Source organism: Heptranchias perlo, chromosome 1 (genome assembly GCF_035084215.1).
Source record: "Heptranchias perlo isolate sHepPer1 chromosome 1, sHepPer1.hap1, whole genome shotgun sequence".
Classification (NCBI taxonomy): Eukaryota; Metazoa; Chordata; class Chondrichthyes; order Hexanchiformes; family Hexanchidae; genus Heptranchias; species Heptranchias perlo.
The window spans coordinates 60,773,732-60,793,979 of NC_090325.1; the positions used below are offsets into that span (position 1 = coordinate 60,773,732).

The following is a 20,248-nucleotide window of genomic DNA, read 5'->3' on the forward strand; positions in this document are numbered from 1 at the left end:
CTGACAAAGGATAGACTCCTGGAAGAAAGATCCAAGTCAGTGCATGTTGATGGGCTAATGATCCATGGGGACATCGCAGCTGAGACTAATAATGTTCTCATGTGACTTTCACACAAGACCATAAGACCGTAAGAGATGTGAGCAGGAATAGGCCATTCGGCCCCTCGAGCCTACTCCGCCATTTAATGAGATCATGGCTGATCTGATTTTTACCTCAATTTACACAAGCACACTTTCTGGTAAGGGTCACTAAATAATTATCATGAGTAGGGATCTCATGTGCTATTTCTTCTCTTTAACTCAGGGGCACTAAGGCCAATTGTTGCCCACTGGCTGCTAACACAGCACAGACTGGAAATCAAACCAGGCTATAGCTAGCACGTGTGACTTAATACTATACCACGCAGTGCATTTACCCACTAAGGCCCCATGAGGGAATTTGAACCAAGCTTTTTCTTTAAAACCCCCATTAGACTTGACTTATTTTACAATCTGCATCATAAAAATCATCACACCACTGCCTCAATCCCACTAGAAAGTAACAGGTTTGCCAGGTCTACAGAGACTCACTGAATTTTTCTGTGTATCTAGGAAGTATGGATGGCTGGTCTACTCCAATTATTTCGAACTAATGTCACTCTCACCACTCACCGTAAGCTGAGGTTGGCATCCATAAGTAATAATTGTATCACTATAACTATTCAACAAAACAAAGATGAGCAAGCTTTTCCCAGAAGTCTTGAAACTATAGGATTAGCTAATTCTTACAGTGGAAGGGAAGTACATTGAGTACTTTCTAGTCACGTTACATAGAGTAAAATAATATGTGCTACAGTTTTGTTTGATGTTTTTGAAAAATGACAATGTTATTAAACCTACTGAGATTAAGTTCGGTCCCTTTCTCTTCTGGGCCACTTCAGTAATGGTGCCCTGAGTAGTGCAGGGGCTTTGAATTTGGGTTGGCCTGGAAGCTGTTTTGGAGCTGCAGGACCTCAGGAAAGCATACTATTATCTCTGGAGTAGGACCCCACAATTTGTCATGGAGCCTCTTCAGGACACATGGTTTTCTCTCCATTAGTGATGGGGTGTTTTCTTTTAGAATTAGATCAAAGTGTAGTGTTAATTTTGTGTTACCCTCTGTCTACTTTTGCATTGCTGTAAATAAACTGTAATTTGTTAAAACTTTTAACCAACCGATCTCAAAATGATAGGTTTGTCAGATAGAGCGTTTGCATTTCTGAGTATCAGTATTCAAAACAAAATATATCTTTAAAAAAAATTGAAAAAGCTTAAAATGATGTTCAAGGCAGTCATACTTCTGCATAAGAAGTATCCCAAAACTTTAACCAATTTTTACTCTTTCAGATACCAACTGACTTGCTGTGTATTTCCACAATTTTCTGTGTTTGTTTCAGATTGACAGAAGTTGTAGTTTTTGTTTCATTGTATGTCCTAGATCATAGAATCATAGAAAGGTTACAGCACGGAAGGAGGCCCTTCGGCCCATCGGGTCCGTGCCGGCTCTATGCAAGGTTGTGTTAACTACTGGCTATTTTGTGGAGTGCACTAAGGCTGAGGCATTATTGTGACTTCATTGTAGCTGCTTTAGCCCGGCGCCTTTAGAACTGAGCCAGCAAACATTGGCCACTACCCAGATCACTGTGATATTGCATGTATTTGAAAAAGATAAAACATCCTGATTTTCTGGACTGTTTATCAAATCTGATAATCCCCAAATAGGATGATACTGAATTTGAGGAAATGGAGATTTTCCAAAGAAAAATTTTGCTTTAGCAAAACAATGCTAATTGAACCATTAGTGCATATTGTACAATATTTATTAGCTGCTCCTGAATGCCAAGTCTCTGCTCCCGGACATCCTGCTCAATAGCATTGCAAATTAGAAAATTTGCAGGGGAGGTCAATTTTAGTTTTAAAAAATTAGGTGCACTGATATCCACCCCCAGTTCTCCAATTTCCAATCCCACCCAGTGAGACTTTATAACAGGATTGGAGTCTCACAGTTTCAGGGCTTAGTTCTCATCATCCTTTTGTGCAACTAAATTCTTAATCAATTGAGGATGTACTTAAAGTTTTTTTATGAGGTCAATACTGTCAGACATCAACAAGGGGAATGACTTGCCTGTCATAGACACTTGGGGCTAGATAGAGCCTGGAAGAGAGCTAGGGGGAGGATTTTCAGACGGAAACCCAGAAGTAAGGATTTCATAGAGTCATAGAGTCATAGAGTTATACAGCACGGATAGAGGCCCTTCGGCCCATCGTGTCCGCACCGGCCATCAGCCCTGTCTACTCTAATCCCATATTCCAGCATTTGGTCCGTAGCCTTGTATGCTATGGCATTTCAAGTGCTCATCCAAATGCTTCTTGAATGTTGTGAGGGTTCCTGCCTCCACAACCCTTTCAGGCAGTGAGTTCCAGACTCCAACCACCCTCTGGGTGAAAAAGTTCTTTCTCAAATCCCCTCTAAACCTCCCGCCTTTTACCTTGAATCTATGTCCCCTTGTTATAGAACCCTCAACGTTGTGACGATTTTGATGTCTTTAAAAATTTTTCAACAGGTTTCGCTCCCAACAGCCAGCCAGATCCTGTCAGGCAGGAAAGCAGCCGGGAGAGATAGGGGTCTTTGTGGTTTGGCTGATGGGGGGTGGTCGGGGAGAGATCAGAGTCTTCGGGGTTTGGATGGGGAGAGGGGGTTTAAATGGGGGTGGTTGGGATGGGGGGGTTTGGATGGGGGAAGGTCGGGGAGAGATCAGGGTTTAGGGTTTGGATGGGAGGGGCCAATCATGGGGGGAGGGTGGGGGAAGTCGGACAATGTGGGGAGGGGTGATGTTGGACATCGTGGGGGTGTTGCGGTGCATCGGACATCATGGGGGGGAGGGGGGCGTCGGCCGATAGTGGTGTGTTTAAAAGGTTAGCTTGCTCCTCTTGGCCCACAAACAGTGGAATAAAGGCACTTACCTCATGGATCCGGCCCTTCTCGCCTCATTTTACCTGCTGGGATTCCCGCGGCCCAGGAAACCCAAGCTGGAGGCGTTAATTTCCAATGCCTGTTAAATTCAATTTAAAATCACCTCATTAATATGTGATAATCAGCTAAATTGCTCTGATAGGTACCCACCCACCTGTACTAATTATCGATCTGTCCCCGGCAAGTAGGTTACTCGCATGCAGCCAATAAACCCGGAAGTGGGCGCTTTGGAGCCAGGTTGCGGTCGAGCTGCAAAATTCTATTATTTTAACTTCCCACCCACCCGTTCTTGGGGGTTAAAATTCTCCCCTTGCTGTTAAAATATTTAGTTATCACCCAAAAGATTAAGTGACTGATGACTTTTGACATTAATTTTCTTTACAAAAACAATCATTCTTGAATGAATTAGAAGGGGCCAGTAACCACTTGTTTGGAGTTGGACTCGTACTAAATGATATTAGTAATGAATGTGTTATGGCATCTGCATAAAATTACGTTGTCTGCTATTTTGACATGGCATTAATTCCTTTATTTTAGCAGACTGTTTTACACAGCACAATTTCAACCTCTTAGATGGGGTTGGGAGGATGGGTGTGGATATGACTGTTGAACCAAATACAAGCTATTCGGGGTAAATTTATGAATATGTGCTCCTGGCAAGGAGCTTTGTCCACCAGCAACTTGTTTTGGGGATTTGGGCATGTGCTGTCCACAATTTTCTGTCCATATGAATAAAAAATCATGGGGGCATGTACCCAAATTCATGATATGTGTTCCCTCTGCGTAAAGGTCCATAGCAGGAGCTCAAATTCATAAAATTTACCCTCAATGTGTCCAGGGTGAGATTCAACACTAGCCGCGGGGAAAGATGTTGGACAGACTTAAGTATTGTCGGACTAGATAAGCCTTTCTTTATTTTTTGTGATTACTGTACTCTGATACACTGTGCAAAGTGAGTGCATATGCCATATTGTTTAAAGTCATGTTGTTGTCATGTCACAAGAGCCTTCTGTAGACTAGCAATTTGTGCTCCAGTCAGGTTTTTCTAACATTTCATGCTCAGTGCAACTGTGACTTTGATTTACATTTCCCTGTATAAATATTTTCAAATAAGTAAATAAGATTCTCTTTTTTAAAAAATGCCCTTTGGTGGCAAGCTACTGCATTTTGATTGGTCTATATGTCTCCAATGATTTATCACTAATTTATCAAAGTCTCATACAATGCTGGTCCTTGAAATTAAATTTGAGTGGGTTTTTTTGAAAATAGCGCAGATATATTGCTGTGTTCCTGTCTAAGCAGCTGTGTGTGGGTGTGCATAGATAATAACTAATACCAGCAGTGGTGCTTTACGTGACACCCAGAACAAGCTCCATTGCAGCATTAATATTTATATCTATGAATTGTTTAAACATAGCCTGGTATAATCAGTCAATTCCACATTGCTGTTATGATCTTGGTGGACTTGGACAAAGAGGAGACAAGCCATTTCTGTCTGTGTTGTATTGATCAGGTGGGTCACAGAATAAGGGTGCACGATTACAATGCGGTTTCTGCTTCACAACAATGCATAAGTGACAGTATAATTCCAGAATCAGATCCCCACCTCACACTGCTTGGCTTTCAGACCTCATGGAGTATAACCGCAATGTGCTACCAAGCCAAGTTTATAAAGTGCCCAGGGATCCACTGAACCTCTTGGAGGCTTTATGAACGTATTCAGAGTTTTAAAAATATTTTCAGGGTGAGGGCATTTTTCAAAATAGTTAAAATTTACTATTGAGCAGTAGAGTGAGAGAGAACATAAGATGTGATTTCAGAAAGGGTAAATCTGATTTTTTTTTGTTTAAATAGCTTAAGCCAGCTCTGTCTCTGGCTGGTCTGTGTGAAGATCCCATTGCTCCAAGGTATAATTGGTATCTGTAACCAGTACACATAAGTAGCTGGTTGCATTGAGGCGTAGTCATCATATTAAATAGAAAACCTCTGTAATAAGTGGGTTTATTTGTTGATTCAATACATATTGAGTACACAAAGTACAGTCCATTGTTTGTGTCCATGGGGCCACTGCATATTGCTATTCTGTATGAATTCCTTTTAGTGATGGCTGTTTCAAAATGTAATATCGTCTATTCGGTGTTGAAAACTGTTACTGGGCATCACCATTCATTTCCTGAACCATTAATGCACAGTTCGCAGTTACCTTGACCATTAATGCATGGATTGATAAGGACAATTTTCACAAGAGGAAGAGATACACCAACACCTTTGGCTACTTACTTTTAAAAGTCATCTTTAACGTAGCAAAATGTCCAACAGTTGGAAGGTTAGACCTGAGCAGGAATAGGATGGGACAAGGAAAGGTAGCCAAAGGTGCTATTGAAGAAGTAGATTTTAAGGAGGATTATGAAGCAAGGAGATGTTTGCAAAGTGGGGGGATTTAGGATGCATCAGCATGGATATGGATGATAAGTGAGTGTGGGATAGGATGCAGGTGACGGAGATCTCGATAAGATTGAGTTTATGTAAGGTGGAGCTCCAGAGGCCGGCAAGGAGGATGTTGAAAATAACAAGTCTGGAGGTTACAAAGGCAGGTTTGTGAGTTTCAGCAGCAGTAAGTAGGCATGAGGAAGGTGCAGAGATGGATGGTGTTTTGGAGGTGGAAGTAGGCATTGGACTGAATGCAGGGTTCGAAGCTCAGCTGTAAGTCAAGCAGGATGTACAATGTGATTGAGCGATCATCTGGGTTGGGAGATAGAATTGTGGAGACAAGCAAGATGGCTTCTGTCTTGCCAATGTTGAGCTGCAACAAATTCTGGTCTTCACTAGATGATGTCTTACAAGTAGTCCAATAGCACAGCAACAGTTATCGGATCAAGGGTGGTCATGGAGAGATAAAAATGGATATCATTGGCATACATATGAAAGCTGATCCCATGCTTATGGATAATGTCACAGAGGGGTAACATATTGATGAGGAATAGGAGGGAACTAAGCATGAAACTTTAGGGGACATCAGAGGTAACCAGATGATTAAGTGAGGAGAAACCATTGCAGGAGATGTGGGGGTAATAATAGGACAGGTAGGAATGGAACCATGAGAGAACAGTCCCATAAAGGTAGACCATGGAGGAGAGGTGGCGGACGAGGATGGTGGTATTAACTCTGTAAAAGACCACAGGGAGGCTGAGGAGGATGAAGATGCATCTAAAACCTATAGACGTCCTTAGGGTTATTAGTCCCCTGAAATGCCTTTACACACGAGGGGCTCAAGGGGGGGTTCTATGAGGATCATCTCTCATGTGACTTTCATTAGAAACTGTCACTTAAAAGCTACTGAAAAGACCTATAGGATTTCTGACTTTGTTTTGAAACAGTTTGTATACTGTTTAAGTCTGGTTGCTGTACTTTTAACATTTCACTATCTCTTTTTGGTTCTATTCTTATTTTAACTGTAAACAAATTTGAGCAAGCAGTTTGGTTCTGCTGATGTGGTATTTTTCACCTTCAGAAGGGATGGAATGACATGGTGGCCATACCACGTCTTCTCCAATGAGCAGTATGACAGGAACATGGATTAATTGTTAAACCTCCCTGCCCTGTTCCATACAAGGTGGTGAATAGCACACAAGTTTCAGTTCATAGTGGACTCAGTTTGCTTATAGAAACTGTCATCCAGCTGTGAACTTAGAGAGGGTCATTTTTAACTCCACCGCTTGGGCGGTAATGTAGCAGACCGGATCGCCTGCCTATTATGGAACCCATTGATTTCAATGGGTTGAAAATTGGACAAGCTCTATAGCGGGTGGGCAGTCCATTCTGCCACATTACCACCCAGGCGGTGAAGTTGAAAATTACCCCATGAGTGATGGGGAAAAGCCTGAGCTGTAACATAGAGTTCCGCACACATATATAAATGTGCACGCGCGGATCTCTATCTTGGCCCTCTGGAATTTGACTCGGAGCCAGGCACCAGGATTCAGGCCCAGCCAGCTGTGAAATGCTTCTTGTAAAGCCTGGGAGCTGCTGGATAAATGCAGCCCAAGTTTTGTCAGTGGAACAGGTAATCTTGTGTTGTCGATCAACCCAGCAAGCGCATGGCTGTTCCTGAGGATGCTTCCATTTTGGTGAATGCAGCTCGACGGAAAAGATTCAGTTAATCAGTGCCTCCAGGATGCTGTTTAGCAATAAGTCCAAACACCATCATCAGTTGCAAGCAATGAGATCATCATTAGTACGTTGATGGATGATGACATTGGTGATGTATTGCCAATTGATGCCATGTACATGGAGTTGATATTGCTTGTCGAAGGCCGATAGTCACTGTAGTTTGGTCCTAAGCAGAGTCCACGTTTCAGCATCATATAGCTGTGTCAGTAGTAAAGCAGCACAAAAGATTCAAAGCTACATCTGCAAGTTAACCGTTCTGCTTGGTCACGTGTTGGACATGACAAATGCAGCAAGGCTGATTCATTGGTTCATTGCAACAGTAATGTTGTTGTCATTAATGGAGTTTGCTATTAATTAGATAAACTGTTTGACACAGTCGATAGGGTTATTTCCAACTTGCAGGCAAGCTGCCAATATAAGCGTATTGCTTTTATCCTAGGCCAATTGATTCTCATTCCAAAACTTGTTGCTTCCTATGGATAAGCAACTGATGACCTCGGACAGATGCAGTACAAATCTCTACATTACTAAAGTCATATGTCCTATCATCTTCCATTCAAAAGTCCATCATAAATATAGGCCATGGGTTTTTCCATATTGTGTCAAAACCTGGTGATGCCTTCTCTGCTACATTTTTAATACGATTTTCCCATTAATGTGACAGCCAGTGACTCTTTAGTTCCATGCTTTGGCCACTAGATGACATTGGAGAACAGATTTGTCAACTTTCATCTACATTTTTTTCATCAACCATTTTTTTCTCAATAACTGTAATTTTTAATTTCCAAAATAAGGGTCTAAACAAAATAAAAATTTCAAAAAGCTACACATTTCACAATAAAAGCATTTAATTTATCCATTGAATAGGGTACAGTAGTGTAGTGGCTATGTTCCTGGACTAATAATCCATAGAACGTGAGTTCAAATCCCACCATGGCAGTTTGAGAATTTGAATTCAGTTTACAACATCTGGAAATAAAAAGCTGGTATCAGTAAAAGTGACCATGAAGCTGTCGGATTGTCATAAAAACCCAACTGGTTCACTAATATCCTTTATGGAAGGAAACCTGCTGTCCTTAACCGGGCTGACCAATATGTGACTCCAGTCCCACGCCAACATGATTGACTCTTAACTGCCCTCTGAAGAGACCTAGCAAGCCGCTCAGTTGTATCAAACTGCTACTGCAGTGGTTCAAGAAAGCGGCCCACCTTCTCAGAGCAACTAGGGGTAGACAATAAATGCCGCCTTGCCAGCGACACCCACAACACTGATAAGTCAGTTTCCCTGGTAATTCTACTTTGCATAGCATTAATTTTCTTATAAAACTGTCAACTCATTGTGAGCAATGCCACAGGAGAGCTACTAGTCCATATTAAAGGTGTCACTGATGTGACTTTCATCAAATGACCCAGCCTTTGTTACCATTATAATTCTGTCCATAATTGCCCTGAAGAATTCTGAGGTTATATGATCCTTGACAAACAACTAAATCAATGCAAAACTCCATGGTCAGTTAGTTTCCAACCTCAATACAGTTATGTAGTCAGTCTACAACCATTAAAAACATTCACAGATCCTTTGCTGCCACATCAAGCATGAGGTAAGAAGCCACAAAACAGGAAAAGGACTTTTACGAGTTTATTGGAATGGGAGAAACAAAAATGACCGGGGTGTGAAATATATTCACAGGGATCTAATAAAGATTACTTGCCTGAATAATAATAGGACTGCAATGGAGGATTAGCTAACTATATAGAGGTTATTCAGTAGAGAACTATAAAGAGCTGGCTGAAGAGCTAGCACAGAGGCGATGGGCCAAATGGTCTCTTTTTGTGCTATGATTTTTGTGATTCTGTCATTTATTCTGCAAATCAGCAAGACTTAATAACTCCTGAGTGATGAAGTAATAGGACCTTCCTTAATGGTGAATTAAAAATAGTTCTGCATTTTACATGGCCCTGCTGAGCATTATTATCATACCACAAGTGTATCATTTTTAAAATAAGTTAATTAACAAAATGAAATTATCTACCTAGAATGAGGACTATTACAAGTGCAAGGGGAACTTTAATAATCCGGAATAAGACATCTGAGCTGTATTTCTCCAGACGTAGGTGGCCACCATATTGAAAAGTGTATTTGTGGAACAATCTTGGTATTAAATAGAACTTGTGGCAGCAGTAAATCAAGGAAGGAAGGTGAGGTTTAAGATTTGTTATTTAATGTAGAGGCAAAAAAAAATTGTGAAGCATTATTTTAATTAGTGTCTGGTGCTGCGTATCAGATTAGGACAAGATTAGTTTGGCTTTGAAACATCCCCAGTCAAATAGCCTGCTAACAGTTGCCATGAAATATTAACAATGCCTTAACAATGCCTTGGGTGAAGTACTGCAAGGTTGTCAGCACCAGTGTAACCATGTCCCAGCACCAGTGTAACCATGTCCCATTGTTAATCACCACCTTCAAAGAAGAGAATAGAATTTGATTGGAGATAGACAGCAATTAGAATGACGTGATGATCTAAAGAGGACTGGGTTTTCAAAACTCCCCACTAGCCCGTTCGCAATTGAGAGGAGTACATTACCACTCAGTTGAGAATTTAGGGCAAGTTCTCTTTAGGTATCGGTTGTCTTAGGATAAATGTGAGTACAAACTTTCAGTTGTCACAAAGGTCACACGAGTGGCCTTATTAACTGGTTCACTTTTATCCCTAAACTTTATCCCTAATTTTTATAAAGGTTGCTGTGGGAGCTACTCATCCTCATTCTGCACTTGTGTTACTGTGGGTTAAACTATCCTCAATATGATACAGTTCTTTACACTAACTTGTGTGAAAAACTAACATTATTAAATACCAATTTATTTTGCCTTCCTGAGGCATACACCAATAACAGGCAGGAAGGAAAAGGGGAGTATGATATGATCCATAACTCAACTACTAGGACATACTTGAGGGGAAAAAATGATTTGCACTTGCGAGATATGATAAGGGGCTACGTAAAAGCAACTTATTTCAAATTGTTTCTTTCTTGGCTAGCACCTTTTTTTTTATCTCAAAACCAAAATTCTTCACAATGAGTTACTTTGAGGTGCAGTGACTGTTATGTAGGCAGCCATTTTAAACACAGCAGGATCCCAAGCAGCAGTGAGAGGAATGACCTTTTGATCTGTTTTGGTAATGTTCGTTTAGGAAGGAATGTTGGCAGGACACAGAGAAGCCTGTACTCTTCTTTGAATGGGATTTTTAATATTCAGCTGAACAGCCAGATAGGGCCTTAGTTTAACTTCTCATTCAAGAGATAGAGCCTCTGACAATGCAGCACTCCCTCAGCACTGTACTGGGTTGTCAGCCTAAATTACGTGCTCAAGTCACTAAGTTGGGCTTCTACCCACAGCTTTCTGACTCAAAGATGAGAGCACTACCAGCTGAGCCATTTTCCCTACCACTGGTGAGGCAACACCTGGTTTCCACTCAGTGTCCCTCCCAACAGTGGGAAAGCGCAGACACAAAGCCACATCTCTGCATACAGGGTGCCACTATGGTATCTCTAAAATTGAAAAGTTACTGACATTTTTTAAAAGGCTTATCATACTAAATTGCCTAGCTACAATTAATTCCTGGAAGCATTCATTTAAAACATTCTTTCTTTTTCAGGGAGTATGGAGCAATTGATGATGTGGACATCGACTTGCATATCGATGTCAGCTTTCTCGATGTGAGTAAACAAACCTGTTGTTCATTTTATTACAACATGATTCATGAAACATGGAATTAATGTGCAAATAAATTGATTAACGATTCTGATTTTATACTGAAGGGCACTTTATTCATGGCTCATTAAATTCCATTAAATTCAGAAATTAAAATTGTCTGCACCGCTGAGAAAATGTTCATGGTACTAATGCTGTCTTATGTGTTGATTGGGCTCTCAGTTAGCTCACAAGACATCAATTGATGGATGGTGTAGTGCTGGCCTGATAAGCAGTGGACTGTGAGTTTACCCTATGGTCCCAAAAGAACAAGTCTCTGATTTCTGGCCTCTGCGAATTGATGGAACGTGGCTTTTTCCTCATGGGGAAGAGAAAAGGGGAACAATTGGAGACTGAACCACCACAGGCTGTAGTATTTCACCTAATGTGATAGAAACAAGCATAAGAGTAGGTTTACTGCCTATAGTTTCAACCAGAGAATGATATATGGCATACAGCCGATGAAAGGATATTATAAAATAAATGCCTTAAAAGTGGGGAATAAGCAGTATTATGAGAGGTGTCATATGGTGAGGCTGTGCCATCATTCTTAGCTTTTAAAATGGGGTGAAGGAAAATCGCTTTAAAAGAAAGCCATGTATGAATAGTCCTCACAGATAACCTCGGCAAAAGCACACTTATAGTGTACTTCATTCTAGGTTTTAATATTCATATATTGGTGCTGGCATCCATTCCATGCCACCCAATAAGATGGAAAGTACCCCTATTGTTGGGACTCTCACAATAAGTAATATGGAGAGTGAAATCTTGTATAAATGTGTCTTTCATCCTGATGATTCCAGTAAACAATGTATAATTAAATGCTTTCAACAATGTTATGCTACTTTAAATATAATTACTGATTACATTTATCTTTTTTTTTCTGATTTCTCTTCCCCCTTCCTGAAGGCGCTGACTCAAGTCTCAGACGTGGCGAATGGACACTTGAGTGAATTTCTGGAGGGCTCCCTTCAGTAATTCACCCAATTGACCTTTCTTCATGTCTGAGACTTGAAAGTGAGGGTCAGAAAACTGTGCAGTCATGTAGGGCAACATATCGGAGCCCAGTCCTGCTATTGCCCGATTTCTACACATGCTCATTTCCTAGAGGGAGTCAGCGGACAACATGGGAACCTTAGCTCATTTGTTGTCTCCCTAGTTCAGGGGCACTACTTAATAACTGTTGGTACAAGCATTAATCCAGTCCCAGGAATATCATACAAAGGATGATGAGGATAAATTGTCCAATAATTGAAAGCATGGAACAGTGGAATCAAAAGCAGATATCAACTGGGAGTTTATCAATTGCTGTACTGGGGAAGATTTCCTCTCTGGCCTATGTGAAATCATAATTGTATTCTTCATAAAAGCATTTATGATTTAACTACACATAGCATATACCACTGTGTATAACAACTTGGATACTACAATTAAATGTTAACAATGAAGGGATGAAATTTCTCCCGTGGATGATTTCAACGACAAAGCCGAATTGAGTAGAAAATGGGATTTCTCAATTCATACTCGAGCCAAATTTTTCACTAAAATTATCAAGAGGAGGAGTTTCGGCATTAAGATCCCAGACTGGCTTTTGCTGAGTTTATTCCTATCTGGAGCCTCCACTACCTTACAATAGATTATGATGATGAATGGTAACAATTTAAAATGAGCCAAGCATGATTGAGCTGTTAGGGTGACAACTTAAACACTGTCAAGTTTAGCACACAAAAGAGATGTGAAAGTGTTTTTGTTATAATATATTAGAAAGTGAATGAAGTGTGTACATAGTGTGATCATTCATTATACATTTCTGATGGATCTTGTTACCTTTATATTTCTGAATAAATTGCTTTCTTTCTGCTTGCCTGGCTTTTTGACAGGAGGAGATTGCTATTGCATGGGACGTAATTCGCACAGAACCTGTGATAGTGCGGCTGCATTGCTCTCTCACACAGTATTTAAATGGCCCAGGTTAGTACTGCTCTATACCTTTTAGGTTAATGTGAGACTTTGCTCAAAGTAATGTCATCTATACCTAGACATGTTTAACATAGATAGGTGCCACCAACCTTTCATTTTGATGTTGATGGAAAATATAGATATGATATAGGAGAGGTCATTTTATGATTTTGCATTGCCAGTAGGGAATCTCATCTACCGAGAACACAAATTGAACATTGTAGGCAGTGTCTATAATTTCTGACCATTTAAGATAATTACCACTCATTGTGGGAGAGGCTCCCCACTGTGTTGGAATCCCATAACGAGGTACGTTAGTTCCTTTTAATCATTTCGACCCGACACCTTTTTGGTAAAGAATTGAGGCTTTATTGTTCACAGACAGCAAATGATACACACATCACCGAGTGATAACTAACAACCCTAGACTGGAAATATACTACCCGTCTAGGACTGGACAGCCGGCGCCGGTGGCAATTCTATACTCCTCACTCCGTCTGCATCCGCTACGTTTCCCCTTTTAGGATCACACAGGGTTAGGCTGTTTTGCCAGCATTCCCGTCCCCTGAAAGTCCTCTGATCCCTTCGATATTCTGACTGTGCTTCTGGTAGATGTGGGTCAATCTTTATACACTTGTTTTCTGCGTGGGGTATGCCTAGTTTTACACGTACTGTCTCACAGGTGATTTGGCCAGGTGGGGTGTTCCCTCTAAACCTGTGATAAGCTGATCTTGGCTGTCTCCATTGCAGGTGTTTGATACACTACCACATTCCTCTTTTAATGTTTCCCCAGGTGGCTGACCCATTGTGTGTCTGCATTCTTTCTTCCAGTAAGTTGATGGCCTGCTAATTTCTGGTGCCTGCGCACCCCTTCTTTTCAGCAGGTTTAATGGCCTGCTGATTCATAATACTTGACACACTCCTTCCTTTTAGCAGGGTTAATGAGGCTGCTGGTTCATGGTTTTTTTGCACACTCCTGGTTTGGCTGCTTAATCTTAGTTTCTTTAACCTGTCTACAGTTAATTTCATGTTTCATTGTTTCTTAGTTTATTCACTTTTTCTTACAAGTGGGAGCCCAAAGCCAGAAAATTCCCCCTAAAGGATCCCTCATTAGGTCAGTGGGTGAGCACCCCATTTGTTGTGCCTCTGTGCCATACAGATCTTTAGACTCTATTTCTCTCAGGTACACCACCTGATCTTGAGCATCATAGCTTTGGTGCAGCTGGGAAAATGGTGTGGGGCTGCCTACTGCCAATTTCATGCCCCTTTGATTATGCCTTTCTGTCCCCCCTCGCCTCAGCAGGAATCTCATCCACCCATCAAATTTAAACCACAGTGACGGGGGTGACTTAGGAAAACAAGCTGATTTCCATGCCTTCCTGCCACAGTACCGCCAGTCCACAGTTAGAACAGAACTGGGGTGGCGGTACTGACTTTGCAGCAGTAATGGAAAGATTGCCAGGGCCAAATAAGGAGGGAGAGGAACTGGTCCTGGCCTCCTTTCCCACTCCTAAGCCCTCCTAATGCCAGCAGTAATGCTATGGGCTCATGCAGAGCCATTTCCACGAAATTTGTTTTAGATCTTCAGGGTGCTTGTGCCCTCTTTCCCTTGTAGCCCTCTCCCTTCAGGGGCTGGAACAAATGTTCCACTGCAGAACCACATGATTTTCTGACTTAACAGTAGCGGGCTCCTTCTGCAGAGCAGCGATACTGGTAGGAGCCCGCCCTAAATATGTAATTAACCCCGATCCAGGAAAATGGGTCAGACTCGGGGTTGGGGCACCAGACAATGGGCAGAATTGCCCACCCCCAACCTGCCTCCAGCAGCGATACCGCCCAGAAGGAATCTCCAGCTCCTAAGGTTTAAAGTTGCTCTGTACTTTATTTTTGGTGCACCTGTTAACATGTTTGTAACAAAGTTCTGTGCATGTAACTTTAACAAAGTGATTAACCCATTTGTAACCATAGTGATAAAAATAGCATACACAGTTAAGTCCAAGATTAGATACCAGGTTAGCTGACCCCACCTAGAGTAGAGAGGCTGCAGTTGGCCTCAACAATCCTTGGTTAGGGTCAAGAAGAATCACCCATGATTCCTACTCCTGATCATAATCCACAGAAATCTGTTGGAATGTGCAATGTGCACTTGTGTAGACATGGGGTGAGAAAAGGATGATCTCAGCTGCGATTCCCTCCCACTGTCAAATAGCCTGCTGAATGAGGTAACAGAAAGTTGCTGGCACTAATGGACGAGTCAGTTTACATACATTTTCATCAGAATTTTATATTCCTCATCTTGTCACTTGACTCCAGCCATCTCCTACATCGAGCAATGTTGGACTCAGCAGCCTCTACGGACCTCAGCAGACAATGGTGCACATGGTGGCCAAACAGACTTTACAGTGCTGTAATGAACTACAGCAAACAAATCTAAATCGCTTACAAAACAATTGGTGACTAAAATTAATTAATTGGATATGATGCGCTTTTGGATGTTGTGATGATGTGAAAGGCACTATATAAATACAAGTTCTTCCTTCCTAAGTGGGATCCTGTCCTGTAATGTATCAAATATCTGTTAGTTTGGAATGAGTTATGAGCTAAGGTGCTGAAAACTCAGCTAAACTATGAAATGCTGAGATGCCTTGTAATACACTCCAACTACTTGTCATTCCATATAAAATCTTTGTGGCTGATGTGCTGATGTTTTGCTGATGGGAAACTACAAAAATAAAAATATTAATTTTGTTCCTCACGTTACAAGCAATTTACATATTACGGAATATTACTCATATTCTGATCTTGGTGATAAGATTGCTATTGGCCATTTTACCTTGTATCTTATTGTTTGGACAATTTGTGATTAGATTCTTCTCACTATTTAAATTCTTCTTAGCTATATATATATTTTTTGCTCCTTCTCATTTTGGCATCGTCAGCCAACCAAGGCAGCGGTGAAGGGCTGGGAGTAGGCCATCTGAGTGCTGTCTCAGCAGCAAAGATGCAAATTCAGGCAGGTCTCAGATGAAAGAATACATGAGGATAAATTACAATTAAAAAAAACTCTTGAAACTTATTGATCTTGGTCTGTCAGCAGTAATAAAGTTTGCTGTGAGTGTGACTTCTAGATCTTGTGCTACAAGCCATTTCAGAGCTTGATATCTAGGGTGTGGCATATGCAAATTAGATCTGCCCCTAGTTTAATATTGTGCTAAACCTATGTCAGAATATGCATAGGTTGTCATTCGCAAAAGGACTGAACTGGCATATTCCACTTGGCAGTGAGTGAAGGGTAAAATTACCACCAATCGCAACAGCTGCCTCAGATGGAAGAACAGGTTCAGTATTTGATAACATATAACACACAGAGAAAATATCCCCTCTTTGTTCTTAAAATTGCAGAACATATAAAAAAATGTTGTAATTGTCCTGAAAGCAGATGTCCGCTGTTTACGGACTTCCATAGGAACATTAGAAACAGGAGTAGGCCATTCACCCCTCGAACCTGTTCCGCCATTCAGTTAGATCATGCCTGATCTGTACCTCAACCCCATTTATCCGCCTTTGCTCCACATCCCTTGATATCCTTACTAGCAAAAATCTATCGATCCCAGTCTTGAAAACTCTAATTGATCCAGTATCCACAGCCTTTTGGGGGAGAGAATTCCAGATTTCCACTATCCTTTGTGTGAAAAAGCGCTTCCTGATTTCACTCCTGAACAGCCTAGCTCTAATTTTATCCTGCTATCTTGTTTTGGATGCCCCCACCAAAAGAAATAGTTTCTCCTTACCTAACCTATCTAACCCTTTTAACACTTTAAACACCTTTATTAGATTGCCCCTCAACGTTTTAAATTCAAGGGACTACAAGCCCAGTTTATGCAACCTGTTGTCATAATTTAACCCTTTTAGTCCCGATATCATTCTAGTAAATCTGCACTGCACCCCCTCTAAGTCGAATATGTCCTTCCTGAGATGGGGTACCCAGAACTGAACACAATACTCCTGATGGAGTCTGACCCAGGCTCTATACGACTGAAGCATAACTTCCTCATCTTTATATTCCAGCCCCGAAAAACTATGCAGTGACACAGTGAGCTGTGATTGCATTGTATTGTTTTGGAAACGTTTTTCAAATCAGCTCTCTGCTCTCAACCTTTTGCCTTAAAATTACATTGAAGACTTATTGCATTTCTCTGAAATTCACCTATTTTGCTATTTTAACACAAACAAAAGCAGGTACATCATTTTCTTCCTTCTCCTCCCAAAGATGATATACTTTGGTACAGTTATCTGGACACTGGCAACCCTCTGGTACCTCGTCCAAGTGAACAATCTGAGTGTGCAACCCTTAACAATGAGTGCTAACAGGCTATTTAGCACATTATGGCAGAGCAAGATCCAGGTTGTCACCACTCACAATTAAGTTACATACTAACACAGTAGCAGGAGAAGATCTTTGGTCCTATTAGCCCACCTGTCCACAATATTCAATGGAACAGAAAGCAAAATCCTGCAGATGCTGGAAATCTGAAATAAAAACAGAAAATTTTGGAAACACTCAGCAGGTCAGGCAGCATCTATGGAGAGAGGACGGTAAGGTTAATGTTACTGGTTGCTGTTCTGACCAAATGTCATCGACCTGAAACATTAACCCTAACTCATTTCACAGATGCTGCCTGACCTTCTGGGTGTTTCCAGCATTTTCTGTTTTGGTCCACAGTATTCCTTGGTACATTTCTAATAACCTTGAATCCCATTTATTGATAAGAAGCTGTGTAATTTCTTCTTAAAACTCATTAAAGTTTCTTGTTCCACCTAACCAGTTTAAGTGCCAAAGTTTGTTAATCCATCTGTGGAGAGGCAAAACTTATGCCAAATGATTGAACAAAAATTGAGAAAATCCCGATTTTATTTTTCCCGAAGAGGCACTGCATTAAGAGGCATCCATCTGCTGCCTTGTTCTCAATGGCTTAAAATGATAAGCACACCCTGAGTATCAATACTGTAAAACTTTATGGTGGGGAGGAAAGTTCAGTCCTTAATTTGCTTACTGTAGCTTCACTGTGAACTGAGGGTTGTTATCATCCCAAACCTAGGAAGTGTGTAGACTTTAACAGCTATAACCCACTGGCTTTTTAAACCAAAACATTTGCTCTGTCATTCTTTTCAACCTTTGTCCTGTTCTGCATTATGGACCTTGTCCCTTCACCTAGGTCTCTCAATACCATAATTGGACATCCCCATTCCTTTTTCTTTTCCTGTCGTGCAATCCCTCCCCATCCCACGCGCCCTGATCCTCACACACATGCACGCATACCAATCTCAGTCAGAAGGACAGGGCCGTTAACACTGGCCAATTACAAGGTGTGAGATTTTTAACTATAAGTCAGATACACATGTGTAGCATCAATAAAAGCTCCAAAAGTACCAATAAACATAGCATTGGGTGTTTGTACCTCACTGTCGTATAATAATGGGCAGGATTTTAACTGTGAAAAACGGGTGGGTTGAGGGCGGGGGGCATTGAAAATTACAATAATTTCAGACCCGCCCCCAATCCTCCTCCAACCCACCTATTTCCGGCTTACACCGGGGCAGGACGAGGGGCGGGCAACAACCCGCTCCTAGGAGGCTGCGGGATTCCATTTTGAAAGGTTTCGCGATTGCAACCCCTGAGGGCCAGGATTCCCAGAGCCTTCTCCTTCACACCGTGCGAGAGGAGGTGAGAAGGCCCAAAACTGCAGGTAAGTGCCTTTCTGTCACAGCTTGTGGGCCTGGAGGAGCAGGAGTGTTTCTCCCAGGCCCAACAAGCCTACCTGCAGTGATCATGCACCCACAATGATCGCGACCACCCCCCCCACCCCACAATGATCGCGACCACCCCCCTCCCCACCCCACAATGATCTTGGACCACTGTGATGATCCCCGATCCTGACACCCCCCCACCCCCACCCCCACCCCCCCACACTGGTGACTGTCACCCGATCGCCTCCCCTAGAGACTGACCTCCGATGACTGACCTCCCCACCCCCCCATGACCTCCATGCCCATCGATGCCTCCATGTCCCCCAGTGCCCCCATGCCCATTAGTGCCCCCATGCTCATTGGTGCCTCTATCTGATGCAAAGAGGCTTCAAGGCGATTTAGACAAGTTGAGTGAGTGGGCAAATACACGGCAGATGAAGTATAACATGGATAAATGTGAAGTTATCGACTTCAGAAGGAAAAACAGAAAGGCAGAGTATTATTTAAATGGTGATAGATTAGGAAATGTTGATGTACAAAGGGACCTGAGTGTCCTTGTACACCAGTCACTGAAAGCAAACATGCAGGTGCAGCAAGCAGTTAGGAAGGCAAATGGTATGTTGGTCTTCATTGCAAGAGGGTTTGAGTACAGGAACAAAGATGTCTTACTGCAGTTATACAGGGCCTTGGTGAGACCACACCTGGAGTATTGTGTGAAGTTTTGGCCACCTTATCTAAGAAAGGATATATTTAAGAAGGAGCTAGATAGATTTCTAGACACAAAAGGCATCAAGGGGTATGGGGAGAGAGCGGGAATATGGTATTGAGATAGAGGATCAGCCATGATCATATTGAATGGCGGAGCAGGCTCGAAGGGCCGAATGGCCTATTCTTGCTCCTATTTTCTATGTTTCTATGTTTCTATCCCACCAATGCCCCTGTGCCCTCCAATGCCCCCTCCCATCCATAAAATCTAAGACTTACCTGAAGACTTCTTTTTATGTCCTCTTCCTCGCTCTGCTCCCATTCGACTGAGTCCAGCCTGTCACTCAGGCCGGCCTGTCCGAAGGGAAACCAACAAAAAAAGAATAAAAGGCGTCCTTAAGTCAAAATCGTAAGGATATCTGGGAAACCCGTACTTCCGGGATTCCCGTCCGCGATTCGACTGCCCCCTTCCCGGCTCCGGGTCAAAATCCTGGCTAATATGTCTGTACTGAATCATCTCCAGTTTTTTTTGCTTACATACAAACATACGAATTAAGAGCAGGTGTAGGCCATTCGGCCCCTCGAGCCTGCTCTGCCATTTGATAAGATCATGGCTGATCTGATTGTGACCTCAAACCTACTTTCCCGTCCACCAACTATAACCTTTGACTCCCTTGTTAATCAGGAATCTATCTAACTCAGCCTTAAAAATATTCAATGACCCTGCCTCCACCGCTGTCTGGGGAAGGGAGTTCCACAGACTCACGACACGCTGAGAGAAAAAATTTCTCCTCATCTCCGTCTTAAATGGGAGACCCCTTATTTTTAAACTGTGTCCCCTAGTTCTAGTCTCACCCACAAGGGGAAACATCCTCTCAGCAGCTACCCCTTCTAGTCCCCTCAGGATGTTATATGTTTCAATA

General features: G+C 42.0%; 1 protein-coding gene across 1 annotated transcript in view; it reads left to right on the top strand.

Moving 5' to 3' along the window:
* The window catches only part of parp8 (poly (ADP-ribose) polymerase family, member 8), a 358,889-nt gene that overhangs the window by 233,281 nt on the left and 105,360 nt on the right, over positions 1-20,248 (top strand). The window contains exons 8-9 of the mRNA XM_067985593.1: positions 10,819-10,879; positions 12,794-12,884. Of these exons, the coding sequence (XP_067841694.1) occupies positions 10,819-10,879; positions 12,794-12,884 (152 nt within the window). The remainder of the gene's footprint in view (positions 1-10,818; positions 10,880-12,793; positions 12,885-20,248) is intronic.